General features: G+C 49.0%; 1 protein-coding gene across 1 annotated transcript in view; it reads right to left on the bottom strand.

Moving 5' to 3' along the window:
- Nucleotides 1–613: 613 nt before the first annotated feature.
- Nucleotides 614–22,783, bottom strand: part of LRRN2 (leucine rich repeat neuronal 2) — a 107,865-nt gene continuing 85,695 nt past the window's right edge. The window contains exon 2 of the mRNA XM_030561526.1: nucleotides 614–7,303. Coding sequence (XP_030417386.1) covers nucleotides 4,858–7,116 — 2,259 coding nt within the window. The 5' untranslated portion in view covers nucleotides 7,117–7,303 and the 3' untranslated portion in view covers nucleotides 614–4,857. The remainder of the gene's footprint in view (nucleotides 7,304–22,783) is intronic.

The raw sequence follows: 22,783 nt of genomic DNA on the forward strand, positions 1-22,783 counted from the left end.
GAGTAATTCGAAGGCACTTGGGATCCTACAGAATCTCCAGAGTGGCTTCCATTCAACGAAGTCCTTAAGCACATACTTAGCTTTCAGCCTGTCCTATTGAAGCTAATGGCAAATCTTCAATGGTCCCAAGCACGTGATTAAGTGCCTTGCTGATTAGGGCCTGTTGGCTAAATTGTGGCTGGTAAGAGCTATCATATAGAATAATGGAACAGAGAAGGCTGCAGCAGAAGCGTCTGCCCAATAGGGAATTATCATGCATCCGTCTTTAGATGCAATAGCCTTGTCAAAGCCCTAGGCTAGTCTACACTAAGGGCTGGTCTACACTGGGGGTAGGGGGAGGGATGTCGATGTAAGATATGCAACTTCAACTACAAGAATAGTGTAGCTGAAGTCAATGTATCTTATTTTGACTTACCTCCCGTCCTCATGGCGTGGAATCGACGGCCGCAGCTCCCCCGTCGACTCCGCTTCTGCCTCTTGCCGTGGTGGAGTTCCGGAGTCGACGGGGAGCGCGGCAGGGATCAATTTATTGCATCTAGGTGAGATGAATAAATCAATCCCTGATAGATCGATCTCTACCTGCCGATCCAGCGGGTAGTGTGGACGCACCCTAGGAAAGGTTTGCTGGTATAGTTATACCAGTACCACTAGACCAGCAAAGCCCTCCCAGTGTAGACCTAGCTTATACCAGCCAAAGAGTGCTTTTGCCAATATAATTTACCCAGTTCCCAAACAAAATTAGCTATACAGGCAAAAGCATTTTTTGTCTCCAGTATAACAATGTTTGCACTAGGGCTTTTGCCAGTATAGAAATGTCATAAAAATAACCACATCCCAAGCTGACATTGCTATACTAGCAAAAGTTTTAAGTGCTGACCTGTCCCCAGTGCACAGAAGTGTTCCAGCGTGATTTGCCCTGGTGTCAATTGTGCTGGTGGTAGCCCTTTGCCCAAGGTCTTGCAGTTCCCAAGTGAGACATCCAGGCTCCAGTTTCATCCACTCTGGACGAGCTTGCAGGCTCTTTCCATGGTTTTGGGAATTAAACTGTTCTCTACTTTTTTGGCATTTTTCTTTCAGCTGGTAAGAGGCAAACTCCATGCAGTGGTGTCAGCCCAGGGAGAGAGGGGCGTGCTTTGCGTGGGATGAGTTATTCTGGCATCACACTGTAGGCGCCTGCCCACTGCTCCCAGCTGGGACATGAACACAGTAATTGTTATGTTTGTACGCCTGGTGGGGACAATCTTTTATTATGATGTTTGAAGCAGAACCACATTGCCAGTCCCAGCTGGGAAAGAGGATTCAGTAAACAAAACTCGTAACTTTAACGCAGAGACAGAGCCAAGCTGTAAACCTCCCATCTGGATATCAAATCCTCCAGAGTTCAGGGCAGGGGTGAGGTACTGGGGTGTGGGGTTGGAGCCCAACTCTGCACAGAAGAGTAGAAGTCTGAGATTAGGCAGGTCACAGAGGACTGGGCCATGGAATCCCACACTTGAAGTTACCTGCACAGGCTGTGTCAATCTCATAATTTCTTCAGTGTTCTTCCATCATGTCAAATAGTCCTTCTAGTTTTAAGTGGTAAGGACATTGCATTGCAGCACAGCATCAGGCAGGTGTGTAGGTGGGCTGTCTTGCTTTGGGAGGATGTGCCATTTTCTTGCGCGTTTCTCCCAAGTTCTGACTGGGAGAGCAGCATGTCCATTTTTTTTAAAGGGGAGTCATTCTCCAGTTTCTGTTTATCCAAGGAATAGTCCAGCCACTATGAAGAGTGCAAGCTTCCCCCGCCTACTCCACCAACACACCTCATCCCCAGCCTGGAGCAGCCTCCTCTGGACTTGAGAGAAAAGTGCAGGCTCTAAGGCCCAGTCAGTCCTTGGTGTCTCTGCTAAGGCAGCCAGTTATGAGCTGATGGGTTTTGCATCAAGAGAAGGTGGTAGTGTCTTGACAGTTCCATTTGAGTGGCTTCTTTCCTGTGAAGGGGGCGGGGAGGGGGAGAACAGACTATCAGGGTATTCTAAAGCAGGGATGGCTTTAAACAGGTGGCTTAAGGCATCCAAGAGCCTTCCTATAACTACAGAGGAAGGACAGAACTGGAAGGGCTGCCGGCATGTGTTGCTGGTGAACTTGCAGGAGCAAGCAGTGTCTGTTCCTTTATCGAGGCAAGCAGGGCACGGTGCCCTCATTGATTTGTGCATCTTAACATTCATGAGGATGTCTATGCAAATTAGCCAGGGCCCACTTAGCAATGGTTGTGCAGCCCCCAAAATTGACCATCACCGATGATGCTTGCGGAGTAGAGGAGTCAGCTGTGTGTGTGTGAATGAAAGAGAACAAGACATACACACACACTCTGTCACAGTGGCTTCTTTTCATTGATCTCCTTGGTGTTCACCTCGACAGGGATAGCAAACTGTGGAGGCTGGGACTTCACATCCCAGGCCATTTTAATTTTTAATGAATGCCTCTCTCTGACACCCCTCCACGCAGAAGGTATCCGTCTGCCATTATCCCTAGGCTGGGCTCAGAAGAATCAGGAGGGGAATCTCTCTTCATCTTCATTTTATTTCTTCTCTCTGATCAACTCAGAGCCCCTCCCAAAGGAGGAAGACATTATTTTGTTTACAGATGCTCCAGCAAAGCTTAGCCATATACACTTTGATCTCTGGGCCTTGTTTATTTGCTGGTACATCACGTTTTGTTTCAGGTGATTACAGTGAACCTGGCTGAAATTTTCCCTCTGGCACTGTACTTTTTAATTGAGGGGACAGATTTGGTTCTGGAGGAAAGAGAGGGATTTATTATCCTAGCAAGAGACAACTATAGCACAGCCAGGGGCTGGGCAACTTTCCTTTGCAAAGCTCTCCTGAAGCCTTCAGTCCTGACCTTTAGCTTCCTGTTATTAGTCCAGGGGCCTGTCACACACACTATTCTGCCAGTGCACCCCACTGCTAGATCTAGGGGGAGATTTTTCTCCCTATGCCATTCTACCACATCAAAAAACTGTACATGATTATGGCAGAGCTTTTCTTAATACTTGCAATGGGCGCTATGTGCCCCACAATGGATGGGGAGCACTATGTGGAGCAGAGAGCATTATGCAGACCGCCTGGTCTAAGGGCCTGCTCCACAACCCCTGGACTTCAAAAGGCTTTGGTCCTGTCCAAATTTGCTGCTGTTAGTGCATGGACGATGGCAGGTCATTACAAAGATGGTGATGAGGGTGCATCGGATCAGCTCATGCATGTGTCTCGTTCAAATTGCTACTCCTCTCCCCATGCCTTTTAACTTGGAACTTTTAGTACACCAGGGCACCATAGGTGCTGGTCTCAGATATCAGATAACCAACTCATTTGTCTTCTGTCTCCTTACAAATACCATCTTGCCCAGATCTTGAAAGGTAAAGCAACATTCATAACCATGAACATTATACTTCCTGGTGGGAAAATTATTTTTGGTGTCAATGTACACTGACCCTTTTCTGGTGGCTTCTTTCTATCACTCTCTTTCTAGCTATCCATCTATTTCTCCATCAACCAACTCACCTGTCCTTCCTTTCTCTTTCCATGTTGTTCCCCTTTCCCCCAATTAAAGGCTTCTTAGAAATTTAAAAGTAAACGAATGAGTTTTTTAAATAAAAACATCCATATACCACTAGCGAAGGGGAGCTGACTCTCCCAAGCTCACTGATTTGAAATTCTATAGACAGCATCATCCCTTGGTATGGCATAATTAGAAACAGAAGGGGGCGGGGGGGGGGGGGAGAGACTCATGCTGTCCACCAGTATGTTTCATTTGCAATTTTAATTGCTTATCAGAGAAAGAGAGGTGATGACAGCATTGGAGACCAGAATATTTATTCCCTTCACACCCATAAAGCATCTTCTCACTTTCATCTCCCGGGATGTTTCAAGTTATGCAGTGGGATACGTGCAGAGAGCAAAGTGCAGCTATTTGGAAGTAAGACGCTTAGTTCCTAGAACCTCTGTCACATCAAAGATTTCGTCCTGCCATACCTCCGCCCCCACCCTTCATCTCTGCAGCAATGTTTTTCTATCACGAACCCTTCACACTGTAGACCAGTGTACAAAGGTTTTGTGTTTCCTTATTTTTTTTTTTTTTACAAAAACAGAAAAGCAAGAATTTCCTTTTTTTTTTTTTTTTTTGGTAACATTATCCACAAAAGTTTACAAAATAGCCTTGAAATCAAGCTCTTGGGTTATGGGATCCTATTGGCTTTTCACGGCGGAATCCAGCCGGAATCACGAAGACTTCACTAGCCAGTTAAGAGATACAGCAGCAGCAGCAGCCGTGTTTCCTTAGCCCAACTGTCATTTTCCCCCCTCCCCACTTTGTTCCTTGTGGTTGTAGGTGAGCGAATAAGGGGGCTGGCAAGTTTGAGTCATGGTTACCTATGGCTGTACACACAAAAAAAGTCCAAAGGGGAAAGGCCTTTGTGTATTTCCAAGACAGGGACCATCCGGCTAGTGGACTAACATCTGGGTTGCCGGGGGCTTGGTGTCATCTGTGTTTCTACAATATGACTGTTCTTGCTCATACTCTCTGCTCTGGGCATTGCATTTCGTTGGCCTTGTCTGTGCTGACCTTTCCTCCAGTAACAGCAGGTTGCCTGTAAGAGAAACAATCTGTTTGGACAAATGTTGATGGGTGCCTTGGGCGGAGCATGGGGGCAGAGGGGCACCACAAGGCCTGGATGTTGGCCATGTCCCTCTCCACTTGCCATGCTGTTTTGTTTGTCAGTCAAGTCTTTTTATTTTTGGTAAAAAATAGTTTCACTTGCCTTCTCCCCGACCCCCAGAATCGCCACCCCAATTCCACACCCCTCCGAAGAGTTGACCTTCAAGAGTCCAGTGGCGTTGCTTGCACCTCCATGGCTAGGAGCTTCTCCCCAGGCCTCCCTTGATCCCAGTGTTTGATGAAAGGAGGGTAGACCACACGCACAGAGGACGAGCCCGGGTTCCATGGCGGGCAGCGCAGGAGCAGCTTCCCAGGGCTCCCAGGCTGTGGCCTGTAGGAACCAAAGCCACAGTGGCCCACCAGGCTGACTGAAAGCAGCAAGATGCAGAAGGCCAGCACCGTCAAGACACTCTGCCTGCTCTCCAGGTACTGGTAGCCGTAGCCAGCCTCTTTAGTCCTGGCATTCACACAGGCCACCTTGGACTGCAAGTTTACGAAGGCCACGTGAAGGCAGGCCCAGTACTCTGTGCCTTGGTGGAGTCGGGTGATATTATACAGGTGGGTGCCCACAGGGATCCGGGCCACGTTGGTCACATCCAAACTGGAGCTGAAGGAGAAGCTGGACCAGGTGAGATTGGAGGAGACTGTGTTGAGGTGAGGTTTCCAGGTGACAAGGATATGGTAAGCCTGGACTTCCTTCACCAGGAGCTCCAGGTTGTCCATGCTGAGAGGGAAGGAGCTGTTGACCATCAGGCTGACACTCTTGGTGTCGGCGCCGATGAGGTTTTGGGCCACGCAGGTATACAGCCCAGCCTCCTGTGCAGTTATCTTGTGAATTTCCAGTGTCCCTTCAGGGTGCACCTTGTACCTCCCATCCTCCAAGTAAGGGATCAGCTTGACCCCAGAAGGTGTGACCCAGTAGATCTCTGGTTCTGGTTCCGCCAGGGCCCTACAATGTAGTGAGATATTCTCGTTGTCTGCCACATCCAACTGGGAGGGGAAACTCTTGGTGGAGATCAGAGGCAGGCACCGGTCGGTCATTTCCCGGAAGGGAACATCCCGGATGTGCCTCCTCTTCAGGTCCGGGGGTTCAGCGCACAGTGTGGACTGGGGCTCGATGAAGCGGATATGGTTCTCGGTGCTGTTGACCCAGCGAATGACGCAGTCACAGCGGATGGGGTTGCTGTGGATGCTGATCTCCTGCAGGTTGGGCAGGGACTCTACCGTCTGCTTATGCAAGGCACTTAGGGCATTGTTGTTGAGCATCAGGGTCTCCATTTGGGGCAGGTGATGGAAAGCGCTAGGGTGGATGAAGGACAGCTTGGGATTGTTGGTCACGTCCAGTTTGCTCAGCTCAGGGAGGTTGATCAAGGCAAACTTGTCTATGGAAACCAGCTCCTCCATATTGTTAAGTCCCAGCTCCTTGAGGTGTAGCATATTCGTGAAGTCACTTTGCCTGATCCTCTGCAAAGGGTTTTTGTTCAGATCCAGGAACTTAAGGCCAGGGACTTGCTGCAGCGCCCGCTTGGGGACATTCACCAGCTTGTTGTCATAGAAAGACAGACTCTCCAGGCTTCTCAGCCCTTCCAGGGCGAAATCTGAAATCTCCCTCAGGTTCATTCCAGCCAGAACCAAGCTTCTCAGGTTCAACAGAGGTCTGAAGTTCATATCCAAGATAGCATCCACCTTGTTGCCTCCAATCATGAGGATCTCCAGGTTGGGGAGCACCTGGAACCAGCGGCTGTCAACTGTCCTCAAGAGATTGGAGTTGAGGTGGAGCCGAAGGAGGTTACTGAGGCCTGAGAAGGCCCGTGGGGAAATCCTACGCAGTTGGTTGTGGTTCAGATACAGCTCCTGGAGGTTGGCCAGGCCAGAGAAGCTGTTATCGGACAACTCAGCCAGCTGATTCTCTTCAAGGTGGAGGCTCAGCAGCTGAGGCATGTTCTTCAGACTGAAGTCCCAGATGTCGGCGAAGCTGTTCTGCGACAGGTCCAGCTCTGTCAGGTTTTTCAGATAGTCCAGCTCACTCTGGTCCACCCTGGTGATGCGGTTGCTTTGCAAGAGCAGAGTGTGTGTGCCCTCTGGCAAGCTCTCGGGCACAGTGGAGATGAACAAGTCATTGCAGTCCACAGTGGCGGCCTCCCTGTACACAGACCTGGGTGTGTACCAGGGTCGGATCTGACACACACACTGCAGTGGGCATTTCACCTTCCAGGGCACTACAGGGATGGCTGTGGCAGTTGCCACACAGATGAGAAGCAAGTTCATTTGAAAGTGTCTCATTTTCAACTGGCAAGACTGACTTTCTTCCAGGGCAAAAACTTTCACAGGGCACATCCAGAACTTGGCATGGGGAGAAGGAGAGGTGGAAATAGGACCCTCCCCACACAGAAAACCCCCACCCCAAGTCTCTTCCACCATTCACGGGTCTTCCCCACAGTGTTATTGTTCCTGTTGAAGGCTGCGCAGCTCGGCCTTCCCTGTAGACAAGGTCATAATGCGCTGGCCAGCGCTTGCTCCTTTAATCAGAATTTCTCCTTTTCTTCCCCACAAGGTGATTCATTTTTTCACTCTGCTGCATTTTTGAGGTTTCCTCTCAAGGTCGTTCCTGAAAGAACCCAAGAAACAGGTCACGTTAGAGGAGAACTGCGCAAGTGGCAAACAAAGCAAGACAGAGAAATATAGATTAATCCAGCACCCGCAGTAATGAGAGGCGTGTTGGTCTTGTGGTCAGAAGCTCTGGCTTCAGCTACAGACGCCTTGTGTGACAAGTTATTTAGTCGCTCAGTGCTTCACCAGCAATAAAATGGGACTGCTAATATTTCCTTTCTCCCATCCTTTGTCTGTCTATTTAGGTTGTGAACTCCCAAGGGCAGGGATTGTCTCTTACTGTCTGAATATACAGCACCGTGCACAATGTGGCTGTGATCTCAGAGGCTTCTGGATGCTACTGTAATATAAATAACAATAACCCATTTCTTTATCTGACTCAACTGAAAACTAGAGAGAGGTCAAACCAAGACCTCAGAACCCAGCATCCTCCGGTCTTTCAGATCCTGTTCCAGACTTGGTGTCTGAGCTCCAGAGCGAACCACGCCTCTGGATCTCCATGCCTCCTGAACTTCAGGAAGCCTTTAAACACTCAGCCCATCTCTGCGCAGAACTAAGGGGTTAAAATGAAGCCAAGGGATTTCAGAATCAGCGTCTCCAACTAGGGCAAATCGTGACTGTGTTATATTAGTAAAATAATCCAATAATTTTGGAAGGGATATTAATCCTCATGCTTCAAGGCATAAACCATCTAATGGGGCCAGGAATTAACATCCCTGGGCGCTAGTTATCCCATCATCCTAAAGGATCTCTGGCATTTTTCTCTGAAGCAGCTGGTACTGGCTATTGCCAGAGACAAGATAGTAGGTCAGATAGGCCCCGGTTCTGATACAGTCTAGCAGTCTTTATGTGCGGCATAGTTTATGCAGGTTTTTACCAGGGGTTGAAACAATCAATGTGTCTGTGGTGGTATTCAGTGATCACTCAGTGCTTAAGGGGTTTGCAAGAGCTCTTCTTTAATCTGTGCCCAGTACCAGCCAGCTGTGCATAACAAGAGCTGCATAGTGCCCTGGCCAGACCCTGTCTGGGAAGCTCAGCCCATAAAGGCACAGTCCCCAATACCACAGCTGAGGAATAAACTGAGAGCCGCATGAAAGTGATGGGTGACCATGGGGATGGTGGCAGGGATTGGGGAGCCATATAGGGACTGAATTCTTGATCACAGCAAAAGTCTGCTGGCATGAAACCAAAGGTAAAAGACTCTCCAGAGAGAATGATCCAGAGATTCCTTTGCTCATTCTCTCTCCTTGTAGGGAAAAAAAACGGAAGCCTAATTATCATCACAGGAGTCACCTCTTTTGCTGAGGGGGAAGATTACAACTAATGCAGAGGGTAGCACTAGGGGCATTTTAATCAGACACTCCTCCTGGCGTAGAGACACATATTTTCCTTTGAAAAGCCTTGTTTCCCATCAGCTACTCACCCTCATCTCTACAGCATTGCTGTGATTATTCTTGGGCTCCCTAAGGCTCTCCCATAGACAGAGAGAATGTGGGTGAGCCATGTTGTGATGGTCGGTTGCCATGAAAGAGTCAATGTTTGCTATCAGTTACGGGGCAGTGGTGGTCTAAGGGTATGGCTACACTTGGAGATGTGCAGCGCTGGGAGTTACGCTGTGTTTGTACAGCTGTGTAGGGAAAGCACTGCAGTGTGGCCACACTGACAGCTACCAGCACTGCAGTGTGGCCACATTTGCAGCATTTGCAGCGCTGTTGGGAGTGGTGCATTGTGGGCAGCTATCCCAGCGTTCAAGTGGCTGCAACGTGCTTTTCAAAAGAGGGGGGTGGGGTGGAGTGTGACAGGGAGCGTGGGGGAGACAGAGAGAGTGGATTTTTGGAGCAGACACTGTTCTCAGCTCCCTGCCTTGCAAGTTCTAAGGACTGGAAGATACACAGCACCTACCTTCAATCATTTTAAAAGTTTTGACCTTTCCCCCACCCCTCTCTTATTCACTAAATGCAAATTATGCACTCCTAAATAGTCTTTAGACCATATAAGCAGCTGCTCAACACTACCCCTTCCCTCTCTCCTCAAGCAAACAGCTGTGAACATTCCAAAGCAATTCCCCTGCCTTCGCTCGCTCGCTGGAGCAAAGAGCAGCTGTGTTTGTTGTTTAGCTAAGTAGCTACGGGGAGATCGGAGTTCAGTCATTCTTCCGGTTTGTTGTGGACAGGAATTCTGGGATACCTCCTAATACCCTGGAGGCCAATAACAGCGCTTTTGGTATCTACACTTGATGACCAGCACTGCATCACCAGCCCTGGAATCGCTACACCCCAAGCAAACCAGGTGTACAGCCAGCGCTGCAACCTGGGAGTTGCAGCGCTGGCCGTGCTTTGCAAGTGTGGACACAGAGTAAGTTGCAGCGCTATAAACCCATCACCAGCTCTGCAACTCTCCAGTGTAGCCATGCCCTAAGACACGCCAGCTATTTCCCATTCTAAATACTGCGGGGAAAGGAGGGTGAATCTAGGACCTAGAAATCCAAGAGTCTCAACCACTGGAGCTAAAACGCCAGGCCTGTGAGCTGGAAGCAGTAGCAGCTCTTAGATCTCTTCTGTGGAATAGCCAGAGCCAAAAGGCCCACACTCTTAGTGCAGGTTCCACATGGAGTTCTGCTGTCTTTGTCTTTGAAGATGCTTCCCCAATACAGATAATCTTGGGCAAAGTCTTGGAGCTCTGGGCTCTGTCTCTGTTCCCCAGATAATTTTCCTTAATCTCCGCCAAGAGGAAGGAATGCCCCACCCAACGCTGATGTTACAACTCCCATTTCCACCCCACGCAGAGCGATTCTGCGGTAAGCACAGAGGCCAATGCGGCAGTGGAGCTGGGGTTTGTTCCACTAGCTGGGGTTTGACCCGTGTGCCCCTGTCTCTTTGGCATGCAGGTTTCCATCAAAACCTGGTTTGGGTTTGTTGGACCCTGGCACCATCTTCTCTTGCTCACAGGATGCGGTTTGTTTGGACCCTTTGTAGTGCTGCCAAGTCTCGCGATATTTGGTGGTAAAGCCCCAGCTTGGTAGTAATGAACACATTACTGAGGCTGCTGGACACAGATCAACCCGGTGACTCTCTTGGGCTCCCCAGCCTAGACACGGAACCAGGCTGTGGGCTCCCAATACCAAACGGGGGAATGTATCTGGTGGTGCCAGGACCCTCATGCCAGTGGCAGCCTTTTCTGAAGGCATCGTCTGTGCAGGGCGAGATATCTTGGACTTTGGGTTTGGAGGTGACTTTTACCCACATCGCCTGTCACCTTCACTTCCCCAACTGATGTGCCGTTTGTTTGCTCAGTAAGGCAGGGTTCATAAGCGCCTCGGCGGTGCAGCTTTGAGCCAGATGGATTTTTACAAGCTGCTCTCTCTGACAGCCTACCAGAACCTCACTCCGCTCCTACAGTCTGTTTACAGGGAGGTTGGGTCCCGGGCCCAAGCAGAGACAGATATGTCAGTGAGTACTCAACAGGATGGTATGACAGGGAATGGGGAAGATGAGTAGCAGGCAGGTTGGGCGGGTGGGGGACTAGCCCTGTTCTCAGTGCTCTCCACAGCAATTCTAGCAGATGGGAAAGGCAAAGCCAGAGGAGGGAAATGAAGGCAGTAGAAGCAGAAAAGAGGAATGAGAGAAGGGAGGATGGTCAGGCGGGCTAAGGGATCGTCTACACAGCAAAAAACAAACAAACCCCAAGGCAGCAAGTTTCAGAGCAGGGTCAGCTGACTTGGGCTTGTGCTACAGGGCTGAAAATAGCCATGTCAACGGTCCTCGTGGGCTTGAGCCTGGGCTCTGAAACCCAATGATGGAGGATGATCTTGGAGCCTGGGTTCCAGCCTAAACATCTACATTGCCATTTCTAACCCCGCAGCCTGAGCTGCATGAGCCCAAGACAGCTGAGCTGGGCTCTGAGACTCACTTGCTGTGTACATGTACCCCAAGGCATGGGTCTGGGTCTGGGGAGATCTGCATTCAGTTCCCAGTGGCCACAGACTCCATTCCTCAGACACTGGGCAAATCCCTTCCTTTCTTTACGTCTCATCACTGTGAAATGGGGTAATGTTTCTTCCCTCCCACGTGGGGATGCTGTGAAGATAAATTTAATGTGTGGGAGGTGCTCAGATATGGCGTAATGGGGTCAGCTAAGTGCCAAGACAAAAGAAAAAGAGCTGCATAGAAACAGTCAATTCAAAATGCTTTGAGGTTCTCGGATGAAAGATGCAAAGTATCATTACGTGGTAGAATTGTTCCTACTGCCAGGACGTCCAGATCATATTCTACTCAGGATGCTGAATCCAACCTGAGACCATGTTACAAACCTAGAGCAAGGTACCTTTTGGGGGGGGCGGGGGAGGGCAGGGCACCTAACTTTCCACCAGTTTTGGTGTCCCATGCAAATTGGGTCATGGTTGGATTTATACCTGAGAAAAACCCCAAACAAAGAAAGCAGGGTGAAGAGAGAGGTTTGCACTTTTGAGTTGAATTGCTCAAAGAAACACGGGAACTGTTGTGCGTCTTGCACCAAGCTACAGCGACCCAGTGCAGGGGAAGCAGGTCCATTGCATATCAGTGCTCCACAGGACCCGGTTTGGGAAGCATTGGTCTGTAAGAAGCTTGCATCTGACCGTTCCCACGCTACAGGGAATTTAACTTTCCTCTGCAATGGGTGGGCCAGCCAAACCGAACGCTCATCTGCACCATAGGGTGACCAGATGTCCCAGTTTTATAGGGACAGTCCCAATTTTTGGGTCTTTTTCTTATATAGGCTCCTATTACCCCCTACCCCCATCCTAATTTTTCACATTTGCTGTCTGGTCACCCTACTGCACTGCCAGCCTTTCACTGTTTCCTTATGCGGTGGGAGTGTGACAGCTATGTATGCCCTGCGAATCCTTAGATGGCAAGACATCTCATGGTCTTTCTATTCCCCCTCTCCTGGGGTCTGGGCTCTTCCCTTGGTTATTTTGGCTGCTCACTCCTTGCCATTGATTTTCCTGCAGGCAGCTGCTGTGGGAGTGGAGAGCTCTGACTGTGTGCCTGTGGCTACAGCAGGACTCTGTGCTATTCTTTGTCAGAGTATTAACGTACTAAGGCTACGTCTACACTACAGCATAAAATCGAAATGACTAAAACCGGTTTTATAAAACCGATATTATAAAATCGATTTTATGCGTCCACACTAGGGCACCTTAATTCGGTGGTGTGCGTCCATGGTCCTAGGCTACCATCGATTTCCGGAGCGGTGCACTCTGGGTAGCTACATTAAAGGAATGAGACCAATAACTTCGATTTCCGTCCACACTAACCCTAAATCGATATAGTAATATCGATTTTAGGGTTACTCCTCTCATTGGGGAGGAGTACAGAAATCGATTTTAAGAGCCCTTAAAATCGATTTAAAGTGCCTTGTAGTGTGGATAGGTACAGAGTTAAATCGATTTAACACTGTTTAAATCGATTTAACTGTGTAGTGTGGACCAGGCCTAAGGGAGTGGGTAAGAGACACCCTTTGTGACTGTGGAGATGCCTGACAGACACAATCACTAGAAAGGAATAAAGGGAAGACAATGTCTGAGTAGCAGTGACATTCCAGGTTCCTGGCCTCCTAAGGCGTTCAGGTGTTCATACAAGCAGATGGCAAGGGGTTCGACTATATTTTCAACTCCTATTATTTTCCCCAGTTATCAGATACTGCGGTGATGAGCACTGGATAGAAACCTATGTAGAACAGACTAGTATGTTCTTAGCAAATACACTGTGCATGCGTGAAAGCTGTAAGCAGCCATTTAGGAAATGCAGCATAGAAGTGCAGGAGATGTACAGTCTGGATCCAGATCTGGATTCTGTAACCCATCCCTTCACATTCTGGGAGATGGAAAGCAGTTCAGATCTGGAGAGGTGGACATAGGCTTCTCTGTAAAACTCACTCACATGATTGCAAGATGGGCCTGTTTTCTCAGGGTTTGAAATGCATTGTGGTATATTATTCTCTCTCTCTGTCTCCATACAGACTGACACTTTTGTTATGGGCTTGATCCAGTGTTGACTTCAGTGGGCATTGGGCCAGGCCTGATCTTCGTAACATGTACCCAAGCACATTATGAAATTATTAAAACTGTGCATAGGGCTTACAATCAGTCCTTACTTTCCTCTTCTGTTCCCTGCTTTGGGGGCAAGTAGGATCACCTACACCTTCACTGCTCTGATCCTTCTCATCATGTATCCAAGGGGAACTTTTTCTTAAAAAGGCCAATGGGAGCTGCTGGAAGCGACGTGTGCCACTTCCAGCAGCTCCCATTGGCCGGCAGCAGCGAACTGTGGCCAGTGGGAGCTGTGATCGGCCGGACCTGTGGATGGGGCAGGTAAAGAAACCAGCCTGGCCCGGCCTGCCAGGAGCTTTCCCTACACAAGTGGTGACCTCAGTTTGAGAAACACTGAAATAGAGTGCTAGGAAACAGAAACCAATCTCAAAGGAGTTCACCAGCCAGGGACTAGTCCCCATTCCCTTTTCTAAGCACCTCTTTTCTTTAGCATCTCCATTAAGTCAAATTGCTAAATCCATAACATGAATTGACCAGGCCATATGCTGCGTTGGTGCTAATGACAAGTGACAGATAGAGAATCACTAATAACAAGCGGTAGGCACAGTATGAATAACAGTGTGTGACAGATGTCATTTTGCAGGTTTGATTGCTACAGAGTTTGGCTTCTTTGCAGGGAAGCTGGCTATCCATATGAGATTTCTCTGGGTGTGTGTGACATCCCCACCAACTCCTCTTACAAGAGTTCAGCTGTGCTGATAGGGCTTCCCTCAGGGTTTGTCTGGAGCAGTGCCATGTCGAAGGAGACTCGTTTTTCTGTCCAGGAATGGCAACCTTATGTGATTTTCCCATCTTTAATAGAGCTCAACCCCCATGCCCCATTGGGATCCCAGACAGAGGTGACTTTGCCCCAGGACTATCAGAGATTCTACTGAAGAGAAGACCTATCTGTCTCTAGAATGGACTGATTGCTCCAAGTGTTGAGAGTTGTCAATAACATTTCCCTGGGAGGAGCAGAACCCACCCCTTCGCAGTTTTAATTTAACCATGGCCCCCAATCCTGCAGTGAGTCTCTTTGCAGACTCCTGCATCTGCCCGGAGCCCCACTGACTGACACCAAAGAGGGGTCCAGCTGCCTGTATTTCCAATTTATCAATTCTTACATCATGCTCATCACCATAGTATCAAGGAGATACTCTACGCTAGACCATCCACACATGCCAGCTATTGTTTTCAGGAGCACGCCCTGCAAAGCCCTATCACATCCGCTCTTGGTTTCCTGAGAAAGCATGTGTGTTGAAATGGGGGAAACGAAGGAATAGAGCACAGCACTTCACTTATCTTTGCCCTGGAGCTACCCCAAGCGAAGGAGGGGAAGAATTTTTGTAAGATCCTCTGACTGAAAGCTTTGGCCCTGCTCAGAAAGCTAAAAAAACCCACCTGTTTCATCTTGAGGCAATATGGGGATGAAAGAGAGTTGCAGCTAAACTAAACCAACACCATTTCACTAACCCCTGTGTCAACAGTTCTTAGCTACCCCTACTACTAACCCCAGTTCCTAGGCTCCAGCTGCTGGGAGGCATCTCTTTATAAAGGCATCAGACTGGTCACTCCGAAGTGATCCCAGGTGTGGCCCATTCTCCCTCTAGTCAGAAGCTCTAACTGGGTTCCTCAGTGGTTATCCAATGTTCCTGTGTAGGAGCAAGACAATTATTAACCCTCTCTGGGCTGGATGTGATCCTGGCCTCTGCATCTTGCTCCAGTCCCTGTTCCTCATCCAGACTAATGACTGTTGGGGTTTTTATGTCAAAATAATGTGGCTCTTTTCTCATTAAAAGAGAAATACGAACAGTTTCAAATCTTAACTAAAGTGATATAAGCCACTCATGGGTTTGCATCAGTTTAGAAAATCCAGTGCAATGAATATCAGTGCAACCTTCTCATGTAGACAAGCCTGTAGTTCTTTAGCTCAAGCTGGAGAGAGTCATGCTTTATCTCTGGGAATCCTAGGCTCAGGCCTTGATGACAGCCAAGGTGAGGGCTGTTACATGTATGCAGCAGTTAATGCATTGTGGGTGCTACTGCAATCCATAAGTAACAATCTGACCATCTCCTTCTCCATATTTTGTGGTTTCACAGAAAACAGGACCCAGAACCAAAACCAACCTTGGTCTTCGATCAGGGGCAGTGAGTTATATGGGCCCATGGTACCCATGCTCCAGAAAATTCAGGGGCCGGGGGCCCAGCTCCACCAATGTTCGGGGCCGGGTCTCTCCCCCGGCCATGCCTGCTGCCCTGCACACCTCCCCCAGAGCATCCCTGGCCCTGCTTGCTGCCCCTGTGCACCTCCCCTGGAGCATCCCTGCTGGTACCCTGGGCAGTGGGCAGCTGCCCTGCCACTCTGCACTGTACTCCCTCGCCAGCCGCTGCTGGCTACAAAAGGGAGCGGTGCCGGTGGCAGGCTGAGGTGGCAGTGCAGCTGCTGTCTGCACAGGGAGGAGGTGCATACGTGATGGCAACTTTCCTCCCCCTGACCTCCCCAGCACCCACCACAGGGGAGGCAAGGGGGCTTCCTGGACCTCAGAGTGGCCTGGCCCCTAGGACCATGTGCAGTGACGATGCCAGGTGAGTGTGCTGCTGGGAGAGAGGGGGCTGGGAGCACTTGGAGTCCTCCTCTCTAGCCCCAACCCCAGGGCAGCCTGCCTGCACCCCAATCCTCAGCCCCAGCCCTGAGCCCCCTCCTGCACTGTGAAACCCTCATCCCCTGCCCCACCCCACAGCCCTCACCCCCGCACCCAAACCCTCTGCCCTAGCTCTGAGCCCCTCCCAAACCCCTCATTCCCAGCCTCACCCAAGAGCCCTCACCCCCGGCCAGCCCTCATCCTCCCACATTGTGCAATATAGGGAAACTGTTAAACACTTACTGTTTCCAGTCCATTTTTACATTATTATTTTTTTTAAAAATCAGCTTACAAAGCAGGTGGGTGGGGGTGTGTGAGGAGGCAGGGCTTGTACCCATTCTGGGCACCACCAAAAATTATACAAACCTGCTGCCCCTGTCTTTGATTTGCAAAAATCTGACCAACAAAGTGCTACAAAACAAATCATACCCATTCCTGTGGCTTTCCCCCATCTCAGAAAACCTCATGCTCCAGAAAACAAAGCAAACAGGAGCAAGAAGGAAGGTTTCTCCAAAGGCTGCCATGGTTTACAGCTCCCCTACTCTCCCTATAAAAGTTTTCCAAGCAAAGTTTATTCAGCATTTACTCACTCCGGTCCCTGCACCAGAATTGATCCTCTGCACTTCCCTGCTTGTCTGCTGTGAGAGCATCAGCTTTTAAACTCTCTCCCACAAAAGCAGCATTAAAGGAGGAGAAGGCTGCATTGATTTTTACATCTTTCCTTATGGACCCTCACCTTTCTTTTAAAACTCATGGGCATTTCTGCTGTTGTAAATCTCTCAGTCCACTGAAAATACTATAGAATTCTTTCCTCTTTACAATAATAATATGGAAGAACTATTTTATTTCCTCAAGGTTGTGGAAAAGGACCCAGAAAAAGTACCTAGCGTCAGCTTCCGGCCTATGGAGTCAACAGCCTTTCTGGCTCAGTACCTGTTGTTAGATTATTTATTTTTTTAAATTATTTTTCACATGGCATGTAATTAGACTGTGGAACTCATTGCCACAGGGAGTCATTGAGGATTTAGCCAGAGTCAAAAAAGAGATCGGATATTTATATGGATAACAAAAATATACCGGGTTATTACACTGAATGCTAAGTCTTCGTCTGGAGTATTACATTTTGCATATTAAACCTCATGCTTCAGGATTTAAGTCATTTTTTAACTAGCAGAGATTAGGATGAGACCTAACATGGCGATAAAATTTCTTCTTAACTCTGCAACATGTTCTCATCAGACACAGCAGGTGAGAGCAAGTGTTCACACTAGCAGTGTTGTTAAGATCATTAGTGGCATGCCTGTTTATCTAGTGAGATGATTGTTGAAGTGTTTAACACTTTACCAGGAACTCTGGATTATGATAATGGCTTACATTTATCTAGCACTTTTCACTCAGACTTTAACACTCTCACTTTCTCTCAACACACCCACACACATGAAATATCCCCACCTTGCTTGATGCTGTTTCCTCATGTCATCATTCATGGCTCTGATTCTCCTCCCACTTAATGGAGTCAATCAGGAAGAGTTAATCTGCTTTAAATTTGCATCCTACCTTATTCTGGAATAACTTTCATGTGCAGACAAGCCCTTACACTGGTAAAAATCCATTGACTTACATGGCATCACTGCTGATTTAAGCTCCAACTCAGCAAACCATTTATGCACATACTTAAAATAAGTTTATGCTTAAATCCGGTTGAAAATATAAGGATTTGAGCACATGCTTAATGCTTGGCTGAACATTTGGGGCTTAGTGCTTGCATCAGAGAGCAAAAGCAGATGCTAGATTTCACTCACGACTGACCTAAGGACACTTCCAGGCAGTTGCTGTGTAATAGCACATAGCATCAGGGCAGGAAGTCCCGCCGAGTGTTGCATCCAGTTGAAAATGCAACAGGAATTTAGGGAGGCAAAATGGGGTTGGGGAGAACCTTAGTTCCCCATCTCCCAGTGTTTTCTCTTTACTTAAGGAGCACAGGACGACCTGGACAGAAGCTGTGTCATTGTTACCAATCCCAGCACTCCCTGGGAAATCTCTCCAGTTTCTTTGCAGACTCCTAATCTCCAGAGGGGTGGATGCTAAAACGGGACAGAGCCTTGCCTCCACCATGCAGTTACACTAGGATTGAGGAACGGGATCAGACCTCCACTTCCCAAGAAATTTAAAAACAAAGTTCTCCCCAATTAACCCTCAGCCTGCTCCATCCAATATGTTTGGGTCCAGTCCCTGTTGGATCAATAACCCATCCATGGCAGAGCGAGGAGATTTAGAATCAGTGTTCTATAAGGAGAGACTTGGATGAAGTGTCGGAGGCTGCATCTTACTCCTCTCCCATGCATGCATCCGACAAAGTGGGTATTCACCCACGAAAGCTCATGCTCCAAAACGTCTGTTAGTCTATAAGGTGCCACAGGACTCTTTGCTGCTTTTACAGATCCAGACTAACACGGCTACCCCTCTGATACACTCTCATGAGTCTCGTTAGAGCTGGGCAAATAATAGATTTCTCAGTTCAAATAAATAAAATGTTTCAGATCAACCCTCAAAACCAAAAATTGTGGGAATTTTTGTCAAATTGAAAAGTTAAAAAAATTATGTTTCATTTCAATTTTGATCATTTCAAATTTTTTAAAATTTTTTAGATAATATCGAAGGATATTTCTAAACAAAAAATCACTTCAAAGCGAAAAATTGAGACATTCCAATTTGAAAATGTCAAAACAATTATTTCAGTTTTTTCAGATTTTTTTTTTTGAGGAAGGGGCTTTCACCCAGAACAATTGAGCGAAGTCAACATGACTTAGCAAAACTTTCAGGGTTTCAGAATCTGCATTTTTCTGCCAAAAATATTTCAGATGAAAATTTTCACCCAGTTCTAGGTCTCATCTCGCATGTGAGCCACCTAGCCCCTGCACTTCCTCCAGATCCAGAAGGAACCCAGTACTGAAGGCAAGAGGAGATTGGAGGGGAATTTAAGCTGAGGAAGCATGTGATAAAGAGCAAGGAGATATTTTCACACAAGGAACTAATGGAAGCACCAATGGCTGGGACATTGGCAAGCAGAGAAAATAGCAGAGAACTTCCCTGTCCAATTTCCTAGGAACAACATTGTACTGGTCCCCAGGTACTTGGATAGATGTTCTGATAGGTCTTTTCTATTGTTAGTTTTATGAAACATCATTCCATTAACACTTACACAGAGAACATGAATCTAACCCACTACAGGGATGTAAACAAGGGACTGAACCTTGCCTCTGTAGTACTGAATGCTCCAGCCTCTGCCACATGAGCTAAAGCACTAAGGGTTTGGCTACACTTGCAGCTGTGCAGCGCTGGGAGTTAAAGCTGTCTTTGTACAGCTGTGTAGGGAAAGCGCTGCAGTGTGGCCACACTGACAGCTATCAGCGCAGCAGTGTGGCCACATTTGCAGCGGTGTTGGGAGTGGGTGCATTATGGGCAGCTATCCCAGAGTTTAAGTGGCTGCAACGTGCTTTTCAAAAGACGGGGTGGGGTGGAGTGTGACAGGGAGTGTGCGGGAGAGACAGAGTGGATTTCTGTGTGTCAGCTCCCTGCCTTGCAAGTTCCGACCCCTTCCCTCACCCCTCTCTCATTCACTAAATGCAAATAGCCTTTTGGTTTTTTTCCTCACACACCAGATAAGCAGCTGCTCCTAAATGGACCCCTCCTCCTGCAAGCCGTGCTGCTTCTCTCCTCAAGCAAACACTAGCTGTGGACATTCATCCCCCCTGCCTGCCTCTGCTTGAGCAAACAGTAGCTGTGTTTGTTTTTTAGATAAGCAATTCCGGGAGCCCCGAGTTCACAACAAAACAAAGAGTGTTATCTTTACTTAAAAGCATTATGGGAAAATTCCGGAGGTCAGTTACAGTGTAGTAAGATTAATCACTGTTTACACTGGCACTCCAGCACCACAGCACCAGCGCTGTTCTCTTTATTCCCCTTGTCGAGGTGGAGTACAACCAGCGCTGTAACCAGGGAGATACAGCGCTGTATGTGCCTTGCCAGTGTAGACAGGAAATAAGTTACAGCGCTGTAAAGCCACCACCAGCGCTGTAACTCTCCAGTGTAGCCAAGCCCTAACTTGCACAGGCACTAATGGTAGTAGGCTTTCATCTTGTTACATTGCCCAGCCACAAGAGCAGGATGTGATGCAACACACACACTGTGCACATGGATTGCATGTGCATTTTCTTTTTTTCTGACTTTCTTTCCCCGCCCCTGTGCTGTCTTCATAGGCGGCAGGTTATATGCATTTGCGGTGCCCGAGCACCAGGAATATTCAGGGCCGGGTGCCCTGCTCCAGCAATATTTGGAGCTGGGTCTCTCCCCCGGCCCTGCCTGGATCGGGCCCCAGCCCCTGCGGGTCACCCCCACGCTGCTGCGTCTCTGCCTGGAGCAGGTCCTGGCTTTCACCTGCCACCCCTCCCCCTGCAGGTCCCCCCGCACTGCGTCCCTGCCTGCTCCTGCTGCCAGAGTGGAACGGCTCCCGGCAGAACTGCTGCCCCAGGGTCCTAGTGCCTGCCATCTACTAATGGCTGCCCTTACCCTGCCCTTCCGCCCTAGCCCTGAGCCCTTCCAACGCCCCAAACCCCTCATCCCCAGCCACAGCCCTCATCCCCCCCGCACCCTAATCCTGAGCCCCCCCAAAGCATGAACCCCTCATCCTCAGCCCCAACCCTCATTCCCCTGCACTCTGATCCTCTGCGCCAGCTCTGAGCCCCCCCACATTGTGAACCCCTCATCCTCAGCCCTCACCCCACAGCCCAACCCTCTTCCCTAGCCCTGAGCCCCCCCCACATTGTGAAACCCTCATCCTCAGCCCCACAACCTTCACCCCTGCACTCCCTCCTATCTCCAAACTCCCTCCTAGAGTGTGCACCACCTCCCCCTTCCTACATCCCCACCCCCAGCCCAGAGCCTGCACCCAAACTCTGTCCCAAAGCCTGCACCCTTCACCTCTTCCTGCACATCCACCTCCTACCCCAGCCCGGAGCCTGCACCCAGCACCCAAACTCCCTCCCAGAGCCTGCACCCTTCACCCCTTCCTATACCCCCACCCCCAGCCCAGAGCCTGCACCCAAACTCCGTCCCAAAGCCTGCACCCCTTACCCCCTCCTGCACACCCACCCCGTGCCCCAGCCCGGAGCCTGCACCTAGCACCCAAACTCCATCCGAAAGCCTGCACCCCTCCTGCACCCTAATCCCCAGCCCAAGACCTGCACCCCAGACCTCCCCCCCCCGAAATCCTGCCCAGAGCCTTAGGCAGGTGGGGGCGGAGTTGAGGGGTGGGTTCTGGGCACAACCAAAATTTCTACAAAGTTGCCACCCATGGCTGTCTTCCTATTTGAATGCACGGAAAGGGACATTAAGAGTCTACAGCATAGGACCCTGAAACCTCTCTCCCATTGTTCTCCCACTTGTCCCTAGTCTTTAAAGTCCAAACATGTGAGGGATTGTTAACAACTTGAGGCCGTATTTCTCCCCTTTGTTGAGTGCCGTGGAGAAAGTGGTCTTGGTAAAGCTCTATCTAATGCTGTCTCCAGAGACTATAAAGCATTAGGTCATAGGGATTCATGGCCTTGCTCTCTTTCCTGCCCTAAATTGATCCGATAAACTCTTGTTTAGCAGCTCTGGCAGGAAAAGCTTACAAGCAGTTAGGCTTTTATGGTCTGTAAACCTGCTAAGTTCCCCCACCTCCCTGTGACAGAGCAAAGCAGAAGGGCTGCCTCTGCCCTACAGTACTGGGGCAGCACTAATTCTAGACAGCACTTCCCAGGGAGCTTGGATAAAAGGTTGTGGCATGGGTCCAGGCAGTCATCCAGCAATGTCAGGGTAATAGGGAGTGCAGGCCTAGCTCCAGGCAGCAGCTGCAGATTGGGGTTGCAAAAACATACACGGTGCATAGTCCTAACAGTTCAGTGCACCTCATTAAACCCTCACCACTGTGCCTCTGTGAGTCTCCAGGTATTTTTAGTCCCTGGGTTTGGCACATTCAGGATTCTCTACAAATTCGGATGATAGTTACTGATTCAGATGGCTGTTTTGGTTAGTTAGGGGTTCTGTGAGAATCCTTTATTCATGTCACTGTGCAGTTACCCCTTCATACCCTACAACGATCCCTGCATCTTCCTATACCCCATGCACCCTCATCAATGTGGGGAGGGATAGCTCAGTGGTTTGAGCATTGGCCTGCTAAACTCAGGGTTGTCAATTCAATCCTTTAGGGATCTAGGGCAAAAATCTGTCTGGGGATTGGTCCTGCTTTGAGCAGGGGGTTGGACTAGATGACCTCCTGAGGTCTCTTCCAACTCTGATATTCTATGATTCACTGTAGCTACAGCTGCACAATAACACCCACAGAGCGGAGCGCTGCTGGCTTCTCATGCACATCTATAGCAAAGGCTGCCCTTTCCAAGGTGCTCTTACAGCGCTCTGTACTTACAGGGTTCCCCATGGCCATCTCTGGGGCACAATGCAGCATAATAGGTAATTGCAGAGGGTCAGGTCTTGATGCTCTTATTCATGGTGAGTGGCACTTATTCAGTGGGAGAAATTCTCCTCTCAGTCACAGCCGTGTAAATCTGGAGTAACAAAACAGACTTCTCTAGGACTATTCCAGATTTACACCGGTGTAAGTGAGAGCTGAAATAAAACTGAGATGGGTGGTAGAAGGGGATGGGGAGGGAACCTGCTGGTTGTCATTTATGTGTTACACAGCCTAGAATGAAGTGTGCCTCATTAT

Source organism: Gopherus evgoodei, chromosome 4 (assembly GCF_007399415.2).
Source record: "Gopherus evgoodei ecotype Sinaloan lineage chromosome 4, rGopEvg1_v1.p, whole genome shotgun sequence".
Classification (NCBI taxonomy): Eukaryota; Metazoa; Chordata; order Testudines; family Testudinidae; genus Gopherus; species Gopherus evgoodei.